General features: G+C 44.4%; 1 protein-coding gene across 7 annotated transcripts in view; it reads right to left on the bottom strand.

Moving 5' to 3' along the window:
• The window catches only part of mtmr1b (myotubularin related protein 1b), a 74,868-nt gene that overhangs the window by 17,952 nt on the left and 35,794 nt on the right, over window positions 1–21,122 (bottom strand). For all 7 annotated transcript variants that reach the window (XM_070882845.1, XM_070882844.1, XM_070882847.1 and 4 more), the window contains 4 exons: window positions 12,514–12,720; window positions 11,901–11,993; window positions 8,391–8,504; window positions 7,760–7,936 (listed from right to left, as the gene is read on the bottom strand). In XM_070882845.1, the coding sequence (XP_070738946.1) occupies window positions 7,760–7,936; window positions 8,391–8,504; window positions 11,901–11,993; window positions 12,514–12,720 (591 nt within the window). The remainder of the gene's footprint in view (window positions 1–7,759; window positions 7,937–8,390; window positions 8,505–11,900; window positions 11,994–12,513; window positions 12,721–21,122) is intronic.

Raw genomic sequence — 21,122 nt, 5'->3', positions numbered from 1 at the left:
ACTCTGAACAAATATTTTGTATCAGTCTTTATGGTAGAAGACACTAACAATATTCCAACAATGGATAGTCTAGGGGCTATGTGGGGGAGCGGGGAGTGGGGGGGTGGAGGAACTTAACACAATCACAATCACTAAGGAGATGGTACTCAGTAAGATAATGAGACGAAAGGCAGTTAAATCTCCTGGACCTGATGACTTGCATCCTAGGTGTTATGTATGTAAACCTGTAATTACCATGTCTAACCACCAGAGGGCTTATCCCGTGGAGTCCCAAGGGATCCCACAATCCCTTGGGAGCACCTGTATATAAGGAGGCCTCACAGGCTGAGATCTGTAATAAAGGACTACGGTCACACCTACTTTGAGCTTGCAGTATTTAGTCTGACTCTTTATCCAAGATATAACACTAGGGCCTTAAGAGTAGTAGGGGCAGGGATTGTGGATGCATTGGTTGTAATTTACCAAAATTCCCTGGATTTTGGGGAGGTCCCAGCAGATTGGAAAACTGCAAATGTAACCCCCGTATTTTAAAAAGGAGGCAGACAAAAAGTAGGAAACTATAGACCAGTTAACTTAACATCTGTGGTTGGGAAAATGTTGGAGTCCATTATTAAAGAAGCAGTAGCAGGATATTTGGAAAAGCAAAATTCGGTCAGGCAGAGTCAGCATGGATTTATGAAGGGGAAGTCATGTTTGACAAATTTGCTGGAGTTCTTCGAGGATGTAACGAACAGGGTGGATAAAGGGGAACCAGTGGATGTTGGGTATTTGGACTTCAAGAAGGCATTTGACAAGGTGCCACATAAAAGGTTACTGCACAAGATAAAAGTTCACGGGCTGGGGGTAATATATTAGCATGGATAGAGGATTGGCAAACTAACAGAGAACAGAGAGTCGGGATAAATAGTTCATTCTCTGGTTGGCAAACAGTAGCTAGTGGGGTGCCGCAGGGATCAGTGCGGGAACCCCAACTATTTACAATATATATTAACGACTTGGAAGAAGGGACTGAGTGTAATGTAGCCAAGTTTGCTGACGATGCAAAGATGGGAGGAAAAGCAATGTGTGAGGAGGACACAAAAAATTTGCAAAAGGACATAGACATGCTAAGTGAGTGGGCAAAAATTTGGCAGATGGAGTATAATGTTGGAAAGTGTGAGGTCATGCACTTTGGCAGAAAAAAATCAAAGAGCAAGTTATTATTTAAATGGAGAAAGATTGCAAAGTGCCGCAGTACAGCGGGACCTGGGGGTATTTGTGCATGAAGCACAAAAGGATAGTATGTAGGTACAGCAAGTGATCAGGAAGGCCAATGGTATCTTGACCTTTATTGCAAAGGGGATGGTGTATAAAAGCAGGGAAGTCTTACTACAGCTATATAAAAGGTATTGGTGAGGCCACACCTGGAATACTGTGTGCAGTTTTGGTTTCCATATTTATGAAAGGATTTACTTGCTTTGGAGGCAGTGCAGAGAAGGTTCACTAGGTTGATTCCGGGGATGAGGAGGTTGACTTATGAGGAAAGGTTGAGTAGGTTGGGCCTCTATTCATGGAATTCAGAAGAATGAGATGTGATCTTATCGAAACGTATAAGATTATGAGGGGCCTTGACAAGGTGGATGCAGAGCGGATGTTTCTTCTGATGGGGGAGACTAGAACTAGTTGGCACGATCTTAGAATAAGGGGCCGCCCATTTAAAACAGAAATGAGGAGAAATTTCTTCTCTGAGGGTTATAAATCTGTGGAATTCACTGCCTCAGAGAGCTGTGGAAGCTGGGACATTGAATAAATTTAAGACAGAAATAGACCGTTTCTTGAGCGATAAGGGGATAAGGGGTTATGGGGAGCAGGTGAGGAAGCACAGCTGAGTCCATGACCAGATCAGGCATGATCTTAATGAATGGCGGAGCAGGCTCGAGAGGTCGTATGGCCTACTCCTGTTCCTATTTCTTATGTTCTTATCCACATTGTGAAATCAGGCCTCGAATTGTCTGAAGACTGGCTATAAAGGCTGCTTTCTTGACAGCGGAGGATCAACATTCCAAAGATTGACATAGATATGGCTAGCTCACATTAGGTGCAGTGTCCTCTATTTGCATAACATACTAAACATGATTAGAAGCATATTTGCGAGTGAAATAATGTTACTTTGTACAAACACACAGCTCTAACAAGTTAAGTGCATTAATTTTCTTCAGTGACTGAGGGATCCTTTTACTGAAGTGTCCGTTCACATTCCTCATGTTATAAGATCATGTTATTTTACATCACACTTCAAGGTATTGACACAAATGAGAATCCGTCTACGAAAGTGACATTTCAGGATTTTCAGCTTTTCTCCCACTTAGTTCTGTGCTGCTTATCAAATTGTGCAAACTTATTTGAAATTCTCCGGAGACAGTAAAATATCGTTCTTGATACAGTGTCAGCAACTTTTTAAATTCATTCACGGGATGTGGATGTAGCTGGCAAGGCCAGCATTTATTGACCATCTCTAATTGCCCTAGAGATGGTGGTGAGCTGCCTCTTTGAATACAACGGAGTGGTTTGCTAGGTCAACTCAGAGGGCAGTTAAGAATCAACCACATTGCTGTCGGTCTGGAGTCACAAATAGGCCGGACTTGGTTAAGGACGGCAGATTTCCTTCTCTAAAGGACATTAGTGAGCCATGTGGATTTTGACAACAATCCAGTAGTTTCATAGTCACCATTATTGATGCTAGATTTTTAGTCCAGATTTATTTAACAGTATTTAAATTCCCCAGCTGCCATAGTGGGATTTGAACTCATGTCTCCGGGACATTATTCCAGGCCTCTGGAAATATTAGCTCTGTTTCTCTCTCCACCGATGCTGCCTGACCCGCTGAGATTTACAGTATTTTCTGTTTTTATTTCAGATTCCAGCATCCGCAGTATTTTGCCTCGGGTTTACTATTATACTGTTCCCGGTGTCATGGCATTTCGAATATGAAACTGCAACTAATAGTGCTCAATTTCCTCCTGCTAGCATGATTTGATTTTTTTTTTTAAACGAAAGCGGTGTCAGCTATTAACAATTGATTGCCGATAGTTAGAAGGACGCTATCGTTTATTAAGCCAATGTTTGCATAATATACCAGTTTGCAAGATTAACCACCTGCAGCAAAAGCCAGAGTAGATTTTAAAGTTGGAGTACATTACAACCAAAGAGGAATCAGCATTAACAGTCACCAGGAAAGAAAACCAAATAAAATCCTGAGACCTAAAATTAAAACATAAAATGCTTAACAGGTCCTGTCACCATCCGAAAAGAGAAAAGACAGGTTAACGATGAAAGGTCATTGGCCTGAAACGTTAACTCTGTTTCTCTCTCCACAGATGCTGCCTGACCTGCTGAGTATTTCCAGCATTTTCTGCTTTTATTTCAGATTTCCAGCATCCGCCGTGTTTTGCTTTCCTTTTAATGTTTTGGGCGTTAAATATCTAATCAACAACTATTTGAGATAAAGCAAATAAACGCGTGTTGAAGGTCAACTCGAAACGTCCCGATGAAGTGCGTCTGCCTGATACATGAGCCCGTCATTTTCAGATACTGATGGACCTGCATTGTGCTTTTTAACAGCTCCAGTTTGCCAGGTATTGTCCTTTCTGCTGCAGCCTGGAACTGGTTAATGACGCCCACTTAATCTGGGAAATTGATTCCAGCAGCTTGCTTCAATCACTTGCAGCATTCCATTCTGGCCAGTATAATTCTTCACTCCCTCTTGCTGCATATGAAGCAGCCAGCCGTATCTCTCGGCTATCTACGTGACCTCTCATCCCACCCAGTTTGTCTGCACATTCCTTAGCCAGCAATTATCATTAGAGGGCTGAACTCACTTTTGCTCAGTGGCGGACTGAACGTCCTCAGCAGCGAGGATTCCCCTCGACCGGTGCTAACAGACACAGAGCAACAGAAATGCTTCTATCCGGAAATTAGAAAAAACAGACTTGCATTTATATAGCGCCTTTCATGACCACCGGACATCCCAAAGTGCTTTACAGCCAATGAACTCCTTTTGAAGTGGTGTCACTGTTGTAATGTGCAACCATTTGTGCAGAGAAAGATCCCACGAACAACAACGTGATAATGAATTAAACTGAGAGGCAGACTGATAGAGGGAAGGAGTGGGAAGGGCAAAACAGAAAAAAAACATGAAATGAAAAGAGAAAGCAAAGAGAAAATAACTAGAAGGTAAACAGTATTTGAATCAAAAAGTGAGAAAGGTAAGAAGCAGCAATTAAGCGAGAAAGATTTAAATACAACAAGTATTTATATAGCACCTTTAATGTAGTAAAACATCTCAAGGAGCATCACAGGAGTGTTATAAGACAAAACAAATAAATAGAAACAAGTGCCACTTTAGAAGAAATTAAGGCAGAAACCTTGGTCAAAGAGGTTTTAAGGAGGGTCTTAAAGGAGGAAATAGAGGTAGAGAGGTTTAAGGAGGGAGTTCCAGAGCTTAGGGCCCAGGCAGCTGAAGGCACAGCCACCAATAGTTGAGCGATTATAATCAGGGATGCTCTAGAGGGCAGAATTTGAGGAGCGCAGACATCTCGGGGGGGTTGTGAGGCTGAAGGAGATTACAGAGATAGGGAGGGGCTAGACCATGAAGGGATTGGTAAACAAAGATGAGAATTTTGAAATTGAGGCTTTGCTTAACTGGGCCAATGTAGATCAATGAGCATAGAGGTGATGGGTGAATGGGATTTGGTGCGAGTTAGGACATGGGCTGCCAAGTTTTGGATGTCCTCAGGCTTACATAGCCAGGAGTGCGTTGGAGTAGTCAAGTCTAGAGGTAACAAAGGCATGGATGAGGGTTTCAGCAGCAGATGAGCTGAAGCAAGGGCGGAAATGGGCAATGTTACGGACAAACAAAAATAATAAATCAAGAATTCGAAGTATGAAGCTCTCCTACTTACTCTCTTCACCACACAGAGTACAGACCCCAAGTAAATCAGAGTTCTGATGAGAGGTCATCAACCTGAAACGTTAACTCTATTTCTCTCTCCGCAGATGCTGCCTGACCTGTTGAGTATTACCAGCATTTTCTGTTCCTAAATCCAAGACTGGATTTAGACTAGCACATAGGAAAGTTACAAGCAAGGTCGCAAAAACATTTGTATTTAACCCAGTGCAACTATACCAATCTAAGGACAACGTCAGGCTATGACTGAATCTGACCTCGTGACCCTGAAAATAATGTGCCAGGTTACATTATTTTTTTTAGTACAGACACGATGGGCCGAATAGCCTCCTTCTGTGCTGTAAGATTCTTTGATTCTAATTGAATGACAGTTAAACGGTATGAATTATTTTTGTAAAATTACAGCACAGAATGTTTAAAATAGGTTTGAAATTATAGTTACGAACCATTGACATTAAATGCTGCCAACCGCTGTATACAAATAATTCAGAGAATGCATTTGCAAAAACAATTCTGGACGGTTATTCTGAAGCAAGGCCAGCAATAAACTTACATTGTGGAACGCCAGTGCACCCAATGAGTCATGGCACATTATACGGTTATTAAACATTATTCAGCGCTTTGACAGTAAGCCATGAGAGTTAAACATATTTCGGTACGTGTTACAACGCTCAATGCCAATGGCTATGGCCATTCGTACATAACCAAATCCACTTGTACAACCCAAGGCATAATGCGCTTAGCAATTATAGCCCAAAAAACATTTCATTGTCGCCCTGCGGAGAAAATATTTCTTAAAAGAGAAACTGGTTCACCCATTTTGGGCAAGCTACACGCTACGATTTGTCAAATTGACGGTGAACATGACCGTCTGACAATATCAATTCGCAGACAGCAGTCATGGTTTTCGTTTTATAAACAGGCAACAGTTTGTCTACCCTCACGCTTAAGTCCAAGGGTTAAAATACATTCACACAGATTTCCTGTCCAAAAGCACGTTGTATACACCCAATGTTATTAGGGTGTGTTCAAGGCCACTAACATCCAGAAAACAATTATTCTCTTTGCTTGGGTAATATTCAATACACATCTAATGACATTTGTGACACCGAGCCAAGCCAAGTAAATGTTGCACCACACACCTTCAACAGTATGTAAGCAGTTTTTAAAGCTTAATGAATATAAACATTAGGAACCGCTGCTATTCTTTAATTAAAGATAGGAATGAAGGATGTATATCAATGGGGTTAAATTATTCAACTCTGCAATTAGCACAGTTCATAATTATTGCTCGATTCAGGTAACTGGGTCAAGTGACGTTACCAGCAACTCAATCATTTCTGTTCATCCAAACATTTACTGAGGATACAAATGCATTTCCGACGGATACCTTCTGCCAAGAGGTTGTGTGTCTTGATTTTAACAATGACCATTATTAGGGAGCAATGAACCATCTGTGCTGAAGAAATTAAGAAACCAATAGGCGGAAACAGACTGTGAAAGGTTAGTAGGGAGTTGTCCCCAGTGTCCTGGCCAATTTATACCCTCGACCAACATCACTGAAGCAGATTATCTGGTCATTTATCACATTGCTGTTTGTGGGAGCTTGCTGTGCATAAATTAGCTGCCGCGTTCCTTCCATTACAACAGTGACTACACTCCCAAAAGGCATTTTATTGGCTGTAAAGCGTTTTGGGGCATCCGGTGATCGTGAAAGGCGCTATATAAATTTAAGTCTTTCTATCTTTTAGAGGCAGCAGGTGATGTCGGGAAGATTAACTCAAAGCCATTGAGGAGCCAAACTGAAAGAACAGTTGAATTATGCTAGGGGTAGAGGAGGCAGTAAAGAAATAGGATGGAAAAACTGGGGAATAGCAAGTTGGGATGGTGTAAGAAAAAATAGTAGCTTTAAGACAGGATTGACAGGTGGGTAAAACAGAGAAACATGTCTCAAAATTTGAAAGTAGAAAGCAGATAAAAAAACTGAAAGAAATACTTGCATTTATATAGCGCCTTTCACGACCACTGGACGTCTCGCTTTACAGCCAATAAAGCACTGTTGTAATGTAGGAAACGCAACAGCCAATTTGCGCACAGCAAGCTCCCACAAAACAGCCATGTGATAATGATCAGATCATCTGTTTTAGTGATGTTGGTTGAAGCATAATTATTGGCCTGGACACCGGGGAGAACTCCCTGCTCTTCTACAAAATAGTGCCATGGGATCTTTTATGTTCATCCGAGGGGGCAGGAGGGGCCTCGGCAATGTTCTTTCTAATTTTTGGGGGGGAGTACGCGACCCATTCAAACTTCCAGCTATGCACGGTTTTTCCATTGGGAAATCAGCAATCAGCCTGCACAGGAGTTTCAGACAGCTGCTCAGCCGTTCAGCTAAAAACAGGAACATTGGACCTCGCTTTAACATCTCATTCGAAAGACAACACCTCCAACAGTGCAGCACTCCCTCAGCACTGCACTGGAGTGTCAGCTCAGATTATGCTCATGTCTCTGGAGTTGGACTTAAACCCACAACCTTCTGACACAGAGGCGTGGGTGCTACCAACTGAGCCATGGCTGACACGTTCTTCTATCCTTCCTAAACTGAAAGGACATAAGATGGTAAGAAATGCAGGGGGAGGAAAGGATCCAAGATGTAAAAGGGGCAGAAATAAACAAACTGGGAAACACCAAAGGCAGTGGAATAAAAGGTAAAATATCTAGGATCTGTTTTACTGAGCGATTCCGACAAATGGACAGAAGTGAATTTTCTTGCTATAGTCTCCAAAATGTTCTTTTATTCTGTAATCGTCTTACCTGTGGTCTCATCCTTGGGTTCCACCTCACATAATAGTTAACCCACAGTTCCAAGTGCCGTAAGCTGGCTACAGGGTAAAGCACATGATTTTCATAATTCACATAAAATGGGTTGGTAAACTCCTCCAATTGGCTGTTTATGTAGGACCAGAGGGAAATGGTCTTTGTCTGTGCTTCCTACAACAGGAAACATTATACAGCGGGGTTAGATTTGACCTGGTTTTGTTCAGTGGGTACCAGTACCAGTTACACTGTGTACACAACACTTCACATTTCAAGATCACAAATGATGATTCCCAGACATCAAACACCACTACAGATTGAAAGGTACAGTGCTGTGAATTGTTTTTGTCTCAAATTCTAGCAAGTCACATACTCATATGGTAAAATCAGAATTCATTTTAACTTCTTATCTCAGCAACTTGTGCAGGAATATAAAAGTGCAGAGTTATCAATGGTTGAGATTAAGACATCCATCTTTCTTCAAATAAGCTTCAATACGGTGTACACTACAAGCTACCAGCAATATGCAAATGCCACAGAGACTGAGAGAGTTCGGCTCCAATTGCATCTGTCAGCAAACATCTTACGGACAGTAACAGGTCTGGGGAATATCAGACTCTTCACTTACCTCCTTCATTCTTTGTTGCTCACAGTTATAAAGGAAAGTCCCAAACAGACAGCTGTACAGATGGTCCAAGATGGTCAGTAGGAAAAGCTCGTTAAACTCGAAGGCTGCAGGAAACTGGAGATAAACATACAAGACGTAAACAAAGATCAGAAAACAATTTCTAAACCTTACAAATTGCAAGGGCAGAGTGGTGAGGTGGGGTGCAAGCACTCTTGACATGGAAGTTAGATGGAACGGTAAAACTCCAATTTCTTCCCACCATTTTCTGTACAATGAGTTCCCATCCTTGACCATACCCATTTGGTGAAGGGGTGGGGGGCAGGGGGGGGAAAGATAGAGAGAGAGAGAAAGAGAGAGAGAGGGAGAGAGACAAACAGAGAGACACACAGAGACAGAGACAAACAGAGAGAGAAAAGGACAAACAGACACAGAGACAGACACAGGGACACAGTCAGAGCAACACAGGGACAAACAGACAGAATGGAGGAACAAAGTAAAGGCAGATGAGTCACTTAGACTGCTCTTGTGCATCTCCTACTGGCCAATTAGAGAAACACATTGGCAAAAGCCCGAGAATGGATTTTCTGTCTGCCTGGCCTGGGGAATGGACAATGCCATGGGAAGATAGGAAAAATATCAGAAAACATAAATACTTCAATAGTGCTATAAAATTCTGCAGGTTACTCTCTGTTTATGTTATGTTCTAGGGATTGTTATTTTTTGAATTTCTCAATCATTTCTCAGTCTTGTTTCATCTCTAATCCAGCACAGAATTACGATTTTTTTGGTAAAAGCTGCAATTATTGTGTGCAAGAGGCATCCAATTACTTTATACCTCTGTCTGTTTTTATTTTAAAGGCCAAATTTTAATACTAATATTAATTTCACTGCTGCACTTTATAACAAGAGACCAGACCTAATGAGCAGGCCCACAAGCTCCCAGTCACAGACTTTGGACGACAATTTTCTCTTTGCCCCTTTAGGGCCCAAAATGAAAACTGGAGGGCCAGCCAGTGCAGGTGTTTTCATTATTTATTTATTCATGGGAAGTGGGCGTCGCCAGCAAAGCCAGCATTTATTGCCCATCCCAATTTGCCCTCGAAAAGGTGATGGTGAACCACCTTGAACCGTTGCAGTCTTTGTGGTGAAGGTATTCCCACAGTGCTGACTTTATTGTGCCAGTTTGGCACAACTCAGTGGCTTCCTCGGCCATTTCAGAGGGCAATTATAAGTCAACCACATTGCTGTGGGCCTGGAGTCATATATAGGCCAGACCGGGTAAGGGCGGCAGATTTCCTTCCCTAAAGGACATTAGTGAACCAGATGGGTTTTTACAACAATCTGGTAGTTTCATGGTCATGACTGACATTAGCTTTTTAATTCCAGATTTATTTAATGAACTGAATTTAAATCCCCTAGCTGCCGTGGTGGGATTTGAACTCACATCTCCAGATCATTAGTCCAGGTCTCTGGATTACTAGCCCAGTAACATAACCACCATGCTACCATATTCCTAGGAGGGGGATAAATGCTAATGCTTCGCCATAATTTGTAACTGGAATTACTACATTCTAGAATAGCATTGCAGAGGAGGAATTATATGATGATCTGACGCATCTGTTTGACTGAAGTCGGAGACTGTCCTGTTGATTTGGGGATGCAGTTTTTGGTGCCCGTTATAGAACGTACATTGAAGCCATAGATAGGAGTACATGATGCAGGCCTAGCAGGTTGATGCTAGGCACAACAGTTATGAGGATACTGGAGATTTTTCCAGTGGAGCAGAAAAGGCTGAGGATTTTTAAGAGAGATTCGTTTAAAAAAAAAAATCAAAAATGTTGATAGGGCCAGATCGATTCCTTTGTTGGGGAATCAATAACAAGTGGTCATCAATTTAAAATAATCAGAGAGTGAGGAGAAAGAGTAGGAGAAATCTCTTCATAGAAGGTCTTCACCACAGAGGGTAACTGAAGCACAGATCTTTTAAGGGAAAATGGGAGGCCTTTCAAAGCAGAGGAAGGTACAGGATCAATATAATGGGAGGTGATCTTATTGAAACATAAGATAATGAGGGGGCTCGACAAGGTGCATGCAGAGAGGATATTTCCACATAGGGGAAACTAAAACTAGGGGAAATAGTCTCAGACTAAGGGGCCACCCATTTAAAACTGAGATGAAGAGAAATTTCTTCTCTCAGAGGGTTGTAAATCTATGGAATTCTCTGCCCCAGAGAGCTGTGGAGGCTGGGCCATTGAATATATTTAAGGCGGAGATAGACAGATTTTTGAGCGATAAGGGAGTAAAGGATTATGGGGAGTGGGCAGGGAAGTGGAGTGGAATCCATGATCAGATCAGCCTTGATCTTATTGAATGGCGGAGCAGGCTCGAGGGGTCAAATGGCCTAATCCTGCTCTTGTGTTCTTAAACAGAAAATGCTGAAATACTCAGCAGGTCAGGCAGCAACTGTGGAGCAAGAAACAGAGTTAACGTTTCAGGCCAATGATCCTTTGTCAGAATTACGATGAAAGGTCATCGACCTGGAACGGTAACTCTGTTTCTCTTTCTCCACAGTTGCAGTCTGACCTGCTGAGTATTTCCAGCATTTTGTGTATTTATTTCAGATTTCCAGCATCCACAGTGCTGAGCTTCTGTAAGATGCAGGGCAACGCGGGATTAGCTTCGGATTGCTCTAGCCCGGAGCTGCACAGACACGGCGAGCTGAATCTTGTCCATCTGTACTGCAAACATGCTTCCAAGTACAAGGGCCACATAATTAAAACTTCATTCATTAAAAACATGTTTTGTTTCCTTTTCTCTCATTCGCCGTGAACAGACAGAACAGACAGCCTTGCAATGGGTGGCTCTTCAAAGTATAGCTTCACATATAGCATTCCTGATCACATCAGATTCTACAGCACTCGTTACAGAACAATTCAAGGAGAGCTCAGTGAATGCACATGGCAGGAGACTGAAAAGGGCTCGCAAAAAAAAAACAACATGCAGGAAAAACAGCCAAGCAAAGAAAGTGGGCATTTAAGTAATCCTGAGGAAAAGTTAAACTCTAGCATCAAAAAAAGGGCTCCACATACTGCCGCCCCCCCACAGATCACAGAAATACAGGGTCAACGGAACAGTGCCACTGAGAGCCATACAGCGGGAAAAAGACAGTCTTCGATCCTCATGATCCATCATTAGCTTAGCTATTATTGCATATATGGTTATAAATACCTCCATTTATATAGTGCCTTTCACGACCTCAGGATGTCCCAAAGCATCTCACAGCCAATAAAGTGCTTTTGGAGTGTAGTCGCTGTTGTAATGTAGGAAACACGGCAGCTAATTTGCGCACAGCGAGCTCCCACAAACTGCATTTTGATAATGACCGGATAATCTGTCTTAGTGATGTTGATTGGGGGATAGTTATTGAAGGTGACACATGTAAAGGCGCATATACTAGAATACTTGATACGAGCAAATCATCTGGTGCAGTCATCTGAAGAAAGCTCCTACCTGCCTCGTCATTTGCCACACGCAGTCAATGAACTGAAGGAAGATGGGCGACCGGTCAGCATCAGCATGGTTCTCATCACCGTGCCCAATTCTCTGGATAAGGAAGAAAGACTTACATTTAGATAGTGCCATTCACAACCTCAGGACTTCCCAAAGCACTTTACAGCAAATGAAGTACTTTTTGAAGTGTAGTCACTGTTGTAATGTAGGAAATGCAGCAGCCAATTGAACACAGCAAGCTTCCACAAACAGCAATGTGATAATGACCAGATAATCTGTTTTTGTTGTGTTGATTGAAGGATAAATATTGGCCAGGATACCAGGGATAACTCCCCTGCTTGTCTTCGAAATAGTGCCATGGGATCTTTTACGTCCACCTGAGAGGGCAGACGGGGACCCGGTTTAACGACTCACCCGAAAGACGGCACCTCCGACAGTGCAGCATTCCCTCAGCACCTCACAGAAGTATCAGCCTGGATTATGTGCTCAAGTCTCTGGAGTGGGATTTGATCGCAATTATAGGTTTGTAAAATTCACATTCTTTAAATGATGTAGTGAGCAAAATGATTCAGATTTGCTTGCTGCAAACTGCACATGCCCTTTGGTTACTTACGACTGCAAATCTGTGTCCAAAACTCAGCCACTCCTTTTCAAGCAGCACTTCAAATCCCTTGATGGTTCGGTAGTAGCTATCGAGGATCAGCATCGTCAGGGCTGTAAGCTGAGAAGTCCGATCCCAGCCATCACTGCAGTGGACCACAACGGAGGTTTTGGCAGATTCAATCTTGTCCGCTATGCGAACTGCTCCGGCTAAAAGGATCTGGGATGGAACAGATGATAGACCGTTAACAAAAGATCTGCCATGGACAAGACTGCACAGCACAGAGGAGATTAGCACAAATTGAATATGAACATCAACAACTTGTATTTATATAGCATCTTTAACATAGTAAAACATTCCAAGGCGCTTCACAGGAGTGTTATAAAACAAAATTTGACGGCAGGCCACATAAGGAGAAATTAGGGCAGAGCTTGGTCAAAGCGGTAGGTTTTACGGAATGACTTAAAAGGAGGAAAGTAATGCAGAGAGGGGGAGAGGTTTAGGCAGGGAATTCCAAGGCCACCAATGGTTGAGCAATTATAATCAGGGATGCTCAAGAGGCCAAAATTTGAGGAGCGCAGACATCTCGGGGGGGGGGGGGGTGGGCGCTGTGGGACTGGAAGAAATTACAGAGATAGGGATGCAGCGAGGACATGGAGGGATTTGAAAACAAGGATGAGAATTTTAAAATTGAGGTGTTGCTTAATCTGGAGCCAATAGGTCAGCGAGCACAGGGTGATGGGCGAGCGGGACTTGGTGCTAGACAGAAGCTGCATCCCTTTAGTCCCTAACCATGTCCTCAGGAAGCCCCAATATGCTTTACAGCCAATGAATTACTTTTGAAGTGCAAACACTTCTGTTATGCAAGCAAACCACATCAGCCATTTGTACGAGAGATCCCACAGTTGGCAAATAAGTGAATCATCAGATAATCGGGTTTTGGTGATGTTGGTGGAGGGGGTCACCAGGAGAACTCCAAGTCCTTCTTTGAACAGCACTCTGGGATTTTTATGTCTCCCAAACTGGCAGATGGGACCTCGGTTTAATTTCTCATGCAAAAGATGACACCTCTGACAATGCAGTGTTCCCTCAGTAGTGTCAGCCTGTATTATGCACTCAGGTCCATAGTGGGGCCTGAATCCACAACCTCTTCACCCCTAGGTGAAAGTGCGAGCAACTGAGCCATCATCATCACCACAGGCAGTCCCTCGCAATCGAGGAAGACTTGCTTCCACTCCTGAAGTGAGTTCTTTTGGTGGCTGAACAGTCCAATATGAGAGCCACAGACTCTGTCACAGGTGAGACAGACAGTCATTGAGGGAAGGGGTGGGTGGGACTGGTTTGCCGCACGCTCTTTCCGCTGCCTGCGCTTGATTTCTGCATGCTCTCGGTGTTGAGACTCGAGGTGCTCAGCGCCCTCTCAGATGCACTTTCTCCACTTATGGCCAGGGACTCCCAGATGTCAGTGGGGATGTCGTACTTTATCGGGGAGACTTTGAGGGTGTCCTTGTAACGTTTCCGCTGCCCACCATTGATTGTTTGCCATGAAGGAGCTCCGAGTAGAGCACTTGCTTTGGGAGTCTTGCGTCTGGCATGTAAACCAAATGGCCTGTGCAGTGGAACTGATCAAGTTTGGTCAGTGCTTCAATGCTGGGGATGTTAGCCTGGGCGAGGATGCTGATGTTGGTGCGCCTGTCCTCCCAGGGGATTTGTAGGATCTTGCGGAGACATCGTTGCCGATATTTCTCCAGCAACTTGAGGTATCTGCTGTACATGGTCCATGTCTCTGAGCCATACAGGAGGACAAGTATTACTACAGCCCTGTAGACCATGAGCTTGGTGGCAGTTTTGAGGGCCTGGTCTTCAAACACTCTTTTCCTTAGGCGGCTGAAGGCTGCACTGGCGGCGGTGTGGGATCTCGTCGTCGATGCCTGCTCTTGTTGATAGGAGGCTCCCGAGATATGGGAAGTGGTCCACAGTGTCCAGGGCCATGCCGTGGATCTTGATGACTGGGGGGCAGTGTTGTGCGGTGAGGACAGGCTGGTGGAGGACCTTTGTCTTATGGATGTTTAGTGCAAGGCCTATGCTTTTGGACGTCTCAGTAAATACGTCGACTATGTCCTGGAGTTCAGCCTCTGTTTGTGCGCAGACGTAGGCGTCGTCCGCGTACTGTAGCTCGACGACAGAGGTTGGAGTAGTCTTGGACCTGGCCTGGAGACAGCGCAGGTTGAACAGGTTCCCACTGGTTTTGTAGTTTAGTTCCACTCCAGCGGAGGGTTTGTTGACTATGAGGTGGAGCATGGCAGCGAGAAAGATTAAGAGGGTTGGGGCGATGACGCAGCCCTGTTTGACCCCGGTCCGGACGTGGATTGGGTCTGTGATGGATCCATTGGTAAGGATCACAGCCTGCATGTCGTCGTGGTGCAGGGGGAGGATGGTGACGAACTTTTGGGGGCATCCGAAACGGAGGAGGACTCTCGATAGACCCTCGCGGTTGACAGTGCCAAAGGCTTTTGTAAGGTCGAAGGTGGTCAACTGAGCTAAGCTGACACTAATATGCATAATTTTTTTCTTTCTTGAGCATAGCACCAGTTGAGTTACAGCAGATAACAATGTACATGACTTAGATTGGTGAAAGTCACCAACAATTACACAACAAAGAACATTAGGAAACTCTGATCAATTCTGTAAGAAATCGTGGATTGGAAGAAATAAAAGTCTGTTACGGGTTTCCCAGGCTCAGCAGTTTGTCTAAGTTGATGAACCAAAAGGATTCCAGTCATGGACACGATGGGCCGAATGGCCTCCTTCTGTGTCATAATTTTCTATAATTCTATGTCAGAAAAAGAGTTGTACAGAGAGCTGAGTTACGAGGTCAGAACACAAAAACAGGACTTCAAGACCTAGCTATGCTGAGAAGGGATTTAGCAAGGAGCCTTAAATATAAGCAAGCTGGGGCCGAAATTCAGGGTCCAGATAAGGCCCGTTACCACCATTTTGCGGCGGCCATGCAGCGGAATTGAGTGGCTGCCGCGTTGCAGTCCATTGGCCGCCCCGACCCAAATTCAGGTCGGGGATTTTTCGGCCTGTCCCCACTTCTGCCCTGCTGCATACCGCCAATTTCCCCCACCTCCAGCACACTCCACCCCAAATTTACCTGAAAAAATCTTTGCTGCGCCGTGCGGTGCCCCCAACAGCCTTTTCTGTCGGTGCACCTGGTGTGTGTATGTGTGCGGCATGGCAGCACGGTGGCCCTTCAAAAGGGAGAGTGCACTGCCGCGGCTGCCATGTTTTTATTTTTCGCGGCTAACTTCCCGATCAGCCGGCCAATTATAGCCCCAGGTTCGGCCAGTCCGCCAACAGGCGGCCCGGCACCCCCCCTTGGGTGCCAGGCCACTGGCCCGGCTGAAACCCTCCCTGGTGCCCAATGGCTGAACCTACAGAATCGCCGAATCTCTCCCCTTTAAATGAGGGGAGCGAGTGTAGTGACAGCAGTGGAGACATGACCCCACCCCAACTTCCGCCCCTCACCAGAACTTATCGCCGCACTTCCGCCCCCATTATGACCAACATCCGGTCTTGTCAAAAAAAGGTTTCTGGCATGCCTGAATTTCTGCCCCGCTGTCTCTTGAAGAGGCAACAAGACATTCAGATAGAGATAAGGAAGAAAATGGGAGGGGGCTGCCATAGCTACCTACTCCTCTGTAATTGGACAATTGAATGGGTAAAAATGACGCGTGGTATCCACCGGCCCACCGAAATAAGGTATATAAACGGGCAGCTGAAAGCCAGAAACAGGCAGCGAGGGGGAGGGGAGGGAAGCGTTTCCTCTAGGGCGGACTTCATGCAGGCTTCGGCTTAACACCTCCACCAGCTCAGGATCTGTTCCGAGACGACCAGTCTGTCTCGACATCTGTCCGTCTGTTCCGTTCCCTTCCAGGGCCGGTAAACTGTTCTCATCGGTTACGGGTTGTATGTCTACTACGTCTATCCTAATTGCATTTTGTATCTGATTATATTTATCCTTAATAAAATGCCTTATAACAGCCAAGACTCTTTGGGTAATGTGTGTGTGACCTGTGAGCTAAATCTTACAATTCCAACAGTTAAACTGTAGTTGATCCAAAAAAGAAAAGCAAAAGTGGAAGAGAACAGCTAACGATACCAAATTTAAAACAACCATTTAATAAAATAACTTACACGGTTAAAGCAAGAATTGTTCATTTTCCGGCTGGCGAACAGTAACTAGTGGGGTGCTGCAGGGATCGGTGCTGGGTCCTCAACTATTTACAATCTATATTAATGGCTTGAATGAAGGGACCAAGTGTAATGTAGCCAAGTTTGCTGATGATACAAAGATGGGTGGGAAAGCAAATTGTGAGGAGGACACAAAAAATCTGCAAAGGGATATAGACAGGCTAAGTGAGTGGGCAAAAATTTGGCAGATGGAGTAAAATATGGGAAAATGTGAGGTTATCCATTTTGGCAGAAAAAAATAGAAAAGCAAATTACAATTTAAATGGAGAAAAATTGCAAAGTGCTTCAGTACAGAGGGGCCTGGGGGTCCTTGTGCATGAAACACAAAAAGTTAGTATGCAGGTGCAGCAAGTAATCAGGAAGGCAAATGGAATGTTGGCCTTTATTGCAAGGGGGATAGAGTATAAAAGCAGAGAAGCCCTGCTACAACTGTACAGGGTATTGGTGAGGCTACACCGAGAGTACTGCATACAGTTTTGGTCTTCTTATTTAAGAAAGGATATACTTGTATTGGAGGCTGTTCAGAGAAGATTCAGGAGGTTGATTCTGGAGAGGGTTGACTTATGAAGATAGGTTGAGTAGGTTGAGTCGATACATATTGGAGTTCAGAAGAATGAGATGTGATCTTATCGAAACATATAAGATAATGAGAGGGCTCGACAAGTTAGATGCAGAGAGGATATTTCCTCATAGGGGAAACTAAAACTAGGGGACATAGACTCAGAATAAGGGGCCGCCCATTTAAAACTGAGATGAGGAGGAATTTCTTCTCTCAGAGGGTTGTTAATCTGTGGAATTCTCAGCCTCAGAGAGCTGTGGAGGCTGGGTCATTGAATATATTTAAGGCAGAGATAGACAAGATTATTGAGCATTTAAGGGAATAAAGGGTTATGGGGAGCGGGCAAGGAAGTGGAACTGAGTCCATGATCAGATCAGCCATGATCTTATTAAATGGCGGAGCTGGCTCGAAGGGTCAAATGGCCTACTCCTGCTCCTATTTCTTATGAGTGTAGTAACTGTTGTAATGTGGGAAATGCAGCAGCCAATTTGAGCACAGCAAGCTCCCATAAACAACAATGTGATAATGACCAGATAAACTGTTTTTGTGATGTTGATTGAGATAAATATTGGCCAGGACACCGGGGAGAACTCCCCTGCTCTTCTTCGAAACAGTGCCATGGGATCTGTTACATCCACCCGAGAGCGCAGACGGGGCTCGGTTTAACATTTCATCCGAAAGACGACACCTCCGACAGTGTAGCACTCCCTCTAGCACTGCACAGGAGTCTCAGCCTAGATTCCGTGCTCAAGTCTCTGGAGTGGGACTTGAACCCACAATCTTCTGACTCAGAGGCGAGAGTACTACCCACTTAGCCACAGCTGACACCGATGCTCATAAGTAGAATGATCAGTTTATAATGAAACTTTGACGCAAGGGCTGCTGGTACTTGTTCTGAAACTGTTGAGATTAAATTGTTATAGTGGCTCTCCAGTCTGCTCTCCCAGGTGGACGTAAAAGATCTCATGGCGCTATTTGAAGAAGAGCAGCCAAGTGATCCCCGGTGTCCTGGACAATATTAGCTGGTCGTTATCACTTTGACGGCCGCATTTCCTACATTACAACAATGATCACACTTTAAAAAGTACTTCATTGGCTGTAAAGCGCTTTGGAACGTCTGGTAGTCATGAAAGGTGCTATATAAATGCATGTTTTTCTTTCTAGTAAGTGGGTCAAAGGAAAAAAATGAAAATGATTTTGACCAAATATCATTACAGTAGACATATGGGGCTGACAAAGACATTGGTTTAATTCTCTATTTGTGAGGTGAATCAGATTCGTTATCTGTCTCTTTCTCTCCCCTTCTCAATAACAATAATAACTTATTTATATAGCACCTTTAACGTAGTAAAACATCACAAGGCGCTTCACAGCAGTGTTACAAGACAAAACAGATAAATTTGACACCGAGCCACAAAAGAAATTAAGGCAGATGACCAAAAGCTTGGTTAAAGAGGTAGGTTTTAAGGAGCGTCTTAAAAGAGGAAAGAGAGGTAGAGAGGTGGAGAGTTTAGGGATGGAGTTCCAGAACTTAGGGCCCAAACAGCTGAAGGCACGTCCACCGATGGTTGAGCAGTTATAATGAGGGATGTTCAAGAGGACAGAATTAGAGGAGCGCAGACATCTTGTGGGATTGTGAGGCTGAAAAAGATTACAGAGATAGGGAGGGGCAAGGCCATGGAGTGATTTGTAAACAAGGATGAGAATTTTGAAATCGAGGCGTTGTTTAACCAGGAGCCAATGTGGGTCAGAAAGCTCAGGGGTGATGGGTGATCATGATTTGGTGCGAGTTAGGACACGGGCTGCTGAGTTTTGGATGACCTTAAGTTTATGTAGTGTAGAATGTGTGAGGCCAGTCAGGAGTGCTTTGGAGTAGTCAAGTCGAGAGGTAACAAAGGCATGGATGAGGGTTTCAGCAGCAGAAGAGCTGAGGCAGGGGTGGAGACGGGCAATGTTACGGAGATGGATAAAAGGCAGCTTTAGTTATGCTGCAGATATGTGGCTGGAAACTCAGTTCAGGGTCAAATGTGACACCTAGTTTGCAAACAGTCTGGTTCACCCTCAGATTGATGCTAGGGAGAGGGATGGAGTCAAGAGTTAGGGAATGCAGTTTGTGATGGGGACCAAAAATAATGGCTTCGGTCTTCCCAGTATTTAATTGGAGAACATTTCTGCTCATCCAGTATTGGATGTCGGACAAGCAGTTTGACAATTTAGATACCAAGCAGGGATCGAGGGAAGTGGTGGAGAGGTAGAGCTGGGTGATGTCAGTGTACATGTGGAAACTGACTCTGTATTTTCGGATGATGTCGCCAAGCAGCAGCATCTAGATGAGAAATAGGAGGGGCCAAGGATAGATCCTTGGGGGACACCAGAGGTAACGATGCGGGGGTGGGAAGAGAAGCCATTGCAGGTGATTCTCTGGCTACGATTAGATAGATGAGAATGGAACCAGGCGAGCGCAGTCCCACCCAGCTGGACGATGGTGGAAAGGCTTTGGAAGAGGATGAAGTGGTCAACTATGTCAAAAGCTGCAGACAGGTCCAGAAGGATGAGGAGGGATAGTTTACCTTTGTCACACTCACAAAGGATGTCATTTGTGATTTTGATGAGAGCCATTTCGGTCCTGTGGCAGGGGCGGAAACCAGATTGAAGGGATTCAAACATGGAGTTCCGGGAAAAATGGTCACGGATTTGGGAGGCGACAACACATTCAAAGTACTTTGGAAAGGAAAGGGAGGTTGGAGATGGGGCAGTAGCTAGCAAGCAAAGTGGGGTCAAGGGTTGTTTTTTTTGAGAGGGGTGATGACAGCAGATTTGAAGGAGAAGGGGACAGTACCCGAGGAGATAACCGTTAACAATGTCGACTTACATGGGAGCCAAAAAAGAAAGTTAGGTGGTCAGCGGTTTGGTGGGAATAGGATCAAGTGAGCCGGAAGTGGGTTCCATGGACAGGATGAGTTTGGAGGGATCAAGAGAGGAGATCAAAGAGAAAGATGCGAGTTCAGGGCTAGGGCAGGTGGGAGCCTCAGATGAAATTGGGCCAGGTGAAGGAAGGGAACTCGCAGAGGCAGCTGATCGGATGGTCTCAATCTTTGAGACAAAGAAGTCCATGAGCTCCTCACACTTCTTGTTGGAGGTGAGTGTGGTGGAGAGAGGGGAGAGGGGTTTAAGGAGACAGTTAGCAGTAGATGGTTAACGGTAATGGCACATGCGGAGCTAATGGTTACATTCCTGAAGGAATCGATACCATTGCTCCATATATTGGGTACGTCAGGACTACTGACAGCAGCACTATGCAGTCACAGCACTGGCTGGGCCCAACTACGACTCCTCAAAAGCACTTCTTCATTTTGAAAGAAGGTAATTCCAGTGAGTGGCAGCCAAGAGACTCCCGAGATAAAATAGCCACGTCACTCCATGACCTCCTTTAGGAATATATTTCCTGGTCCTTAGTCAAATCAGCTTTGAAAACGGAGCAGAGAGAGTGGGAGGAGTTCACCAGCCTTCAGGTACACATTAACTCGTGTTTGGGAGTCCATAGACATGTCTGCAGGCCAGACATCCCATTCCCTCAAGAAAAGGTAAGAACACAAGGGAAGGAAAAAGGTTGGAGAATGACAGAAAGAGACAGGGTTTTAATTTCTAATGGCAAAGATTCAACAGTGAAAATTTAGAGCGCGCGCAAGATTAGTCTCAATTAGAAGACTGTCCGATTACAAAATAATGATGTCCATCTGAGTTTAGACCCAAGATCTTCTATCCCCAACCTCACAACTGCCAATTCAGGACACCAACACTCGTG

This window comes from Pristiophorus japonicus, chromosome 6 (assembly GCF_044704955.1).
Source record: "Pristiophorus japonicus isolate sPriJap1 chromosome 6, sPriJap1.hap1, whole genome shotgun sequence".
NCBI lineage: Eukaryota > Metazoa > Chordata > Chondrichthyes > Pristiophoridae > Pristiophorus > Pristiophorus japonicus.
This window is presented reverse-complemented; position numbering and strand designations above follow the sequence as displayed.